General features: G+C 35.1%; 1 protein-coding gene across 1 annotated transcript; it reads right to left on the reverse strand.

The window, feature by feature from the left end:
- Positions 1-1865: 1865 nt before the first annotated feature.
- LOC116160440 lies at positions 1866-2432 on the reverse strand. Its single transcript, XM_031473634.1, has 3 exons — positions 2349-2432; positions 2058-2244; positions 1866-2002 (listed from the first exon to the last, which is right to left on the reverse strand). Exons 1-3 carry the CDS (start codon positions 2406-2408, stop codon positions 1887-1889), a joined length of 363 nt encoding a protein of 120 aa, XP_031329494.1. The 5' UTR covers positions 2409-2432; the 3' UTR covers positions 1866-1886.
- Positions 2433-2973: the final 541 nt, after the last annotated feature.

The raw sequence follows: 2973 nt of genomic DNA on the forward strand, positions 1-2973 counted from the left end.
TTGCTCGCACTAACAAGTTATGAACAACAAATGTATGATTTGCTACCTAAACCTAAAGTGCAAACAGGTAAAGAACCGGTTTTAGTGCCGATTCTCGATTGGGCGCGTAATTGCAGTAACACGAGTGTATCAGGGTATCTCCTATAAAAAACAAAAACAAAGGAAAAAATGTTAATCACTCACTTTATTTAATTGTTTAAAATCTTAAAAGATTCAATCACTTAAATTCATCGCTTCGCAGATACAATGTTTTAAGGCCCTACTGTATTATTTACTGAAGCTAAGTTATGTACATGGTTTTCTGATTGATAAAAAATGTTCTGATGAGTCTGAATGCGCGCCTTTAGTGTTAGACGAGATATATTAAATTCATAAAAAGTCTCACTTAAAAAGATGTAAGCTGGTTACCGGGCGTGAGTGCTTTCACTTTTGTTTATCAAGCTAGGTTAATATTACATTAAAAATGTCAGTACTGGAAACAATAGCATACTAAATAGTGTCTTTGTTTCAGGTTTAAAGGCAAACATCAAAGAAAATATAATAGCTATGCAAAAGTAGCATGCACGTGTAGCTGTAAAGAGTAAATACCCTGAAACGAGAAGCCAACACACAACGAGTTTCAACCCTGAATACTTTAATATATGAAATAATACAAAACTAGAGCAAGTTGAGACATTTAAAAACAAAGACTTCCATTGTATAAAATAGTTAGTTTAGTGCTCGGGTCTGTTACTTGTGTGCAAGCAGAGACTATTTGAAGAACTTTTATTAATCTATTTGGGCATAGTGGAGTGGATACTAGACGAACCTATGGACTTGGATGGTGACTCTGAGGAAATTATGAAATCCGAGGAGGACATGACTCGCGAAAAACCTTCAGGGACACCTACAAATCACAACCATTATTCAAGTAAGTTTGCATGTGTTCCATTTAGTATAAGTGAAGTAACAACGTGTAATTAAGCTATCGGTAAACTTTATGAGTTAGGTACTATTAAAAAACTTGAGTAGTTACGCGCACCGTTAATAGTATATGTCTGGCGTTAAAGTTTTAGTAACATTTTATTGCAAAGCTTTTGTAACTGACATGTTTTAATTACACGGGTCCGTAGAAGCAGTATCAGATGTTCCCCTGTCACTTTAATATCAACTTTATTAGATGAATTTTCGTGTTAGAAGTACACCTTAGAAATTTGAACGTGCGCCGTCGTATGAAGAATGTAATTAAAATTGGAACATTTTCTTTATACTCTTTTTAAACGAGAACTTCAAGTCCCTTTCCTTACGTTTTTGTTTGAAAATTGTTTTAACAGGCGAGTGAACTCAATTAGAATGTTCACAAAGTTTTCATAATCCTTTATGTTCGCCAAATTACGCTAAAAATTAGTTTTGCCCTTTTTGAAATTGGCAAAATCCAAGTTCTTTCATTAACAGACATGAATTATGAGTGCCCACTCTCACAAGACAATTTAAAACATTTATTATTTATAGCATTACGAGGTTAAATTTTTACCGTGATTTGTTGTTAAGAAGCAAAAGCCCACAGGCCGAACAGCTTCTTTAAGAAACCTTCGTGTTTATTCGTCCGTGTGGAAAGTTGCGGTAACGCTTATATCTTGAATTTTCCTGCGTCTGTCTGCCTGTTCCGTTCTAAAGACTTCGGGTTTTCGCTAATGAGCTGCTATTGAAACATTTTTAGTTCTCTTTTAATAATAATAATATAATAATAAAACGTCTTTATTTGGCGAAGTTCAGCCTCAAGCTGTTCTTCCACCTAACCATTAAATTCTCATACACGCATATGATAGAGAAAAAAAAAATGACATTGTGAAATTATTAACTTTGAAAATAAAACATTTCTTTTTTTAGCCTAGTCTTGAACCCTCTCATGCATGATTTATTTTATTATTTTCTGCCAGTTGCAGTTGGATCTTCGCCAGCTCTACTTTGGCTTCCGCCAATAGTATTATAGCATTGGGTTTATTTTGTTTGGATGTCGCTGCTACAAAAAACCCATTCATAATTATATTAATTTCAAGTCAAAAAGTAATACCTACATAGGCTTAATCTTTTATTTCTAGGTTGCCTTAACGCAGCTGGACCCCATTGAGACCAGTCATAAGTCTCGCTACTTCCTACCGATGTAATACCCTTTGTATCATGTGTAATACCCTCATTCTCATTGCCACTACTTGATAGGCCATTGGTAGAAAGTGATGCAGGGTTACATTCTGGAGATAATATCTAAAAAATTAAATTCAGTCTCTTGCCTGCGTTGAACATGCATCCAAGCCTATTTAATAGTTGTTTAAATTGCATTTCATCACAAATGAATGAATGAATCTTACCGTAGATAACTCATCTTGAAGTTCATAAAAGAGTGTCCCTGATAATGGCGGAATATCCATAACACAAAGAAGTTCTTCCGTTGTTTAAATGTGCTGCCAGTTTACGTTCTCTTTGTTAAAATCTATAGGGAGCACGAGTAGGTGTTTTCGCACATTAAACAACTGAATGTTATGATGGAATGCAAGCCACGTTGGTTTTCCTTGTCCATTATTAGATGTCCACATGTACACTGACGTGCATGCTGCTCCGTATCCAATAATTAGCCGTTCACTGAAAAATTTTAAGTTGACAATTCTGTTGCCACTCCCTCTGCCTCTTGCTGCGGTACCGTTTCAATTTCTAACTTCTCCGCCATGATACTACAATGAAAACAGTAAAATATCCAGAACTCAATAATGAAGAAACATACTTGTCAAATTCTTCATTTCTGCCCCAAGCATCTTCAGCTGCCACATCTATATCTGCGACAGGTGTATCCATATTATCCTCGTTATCGTCCCATAATTCGTCACAGTGTTTTAAAAAATAGGCGATTGGGGATTGCAAATTGTAGTACTTGCAGAAGTGCTGTAGATGAATTAACATATTGACGTAAATTACAAGAATAAGTAATTAAATAATACC

This window comes from Photinus pyralis, unplaced genomic scaffold (assembly GCF_008802855.1).
Source record: "Photinus pyralis isolate 1611_PpyrPB1 unplaced genomic scaffold, Ppyr1.3 Ppyr1.4_LG1, whole genome shotgun sequence".
In the NCBI taxonomy this organism is placed as follows: Eukaryota; Metazoa; Arthropoda; class Insecta; order Coleoptera; family Lampyridae; genus Photinus; species Photinus pyralis.

Coding starts and splice junctions, on each gene's coding strand:
- LOC116160440 (XM_031473634.1), bottom strand. CDS start 2,408: ATGGATATTCCGCCATTATCAGGGACACTCTTTTATGAACTTCAAGAT. Junction 2,245..2,348: donor TTCAAGATGAGTTATCTACG/GTAAGATTCATT, acceptor TTAATTTTTTAG/ATATTATCTCCAGAATGTAA. Junction 2,003..2,057: donor AAATAAAAGATTAAGCCTAT/GTAGGTATTACT, acceptor GGTTTTTTGTAG/CAGCGACATCCAAACAAAAT.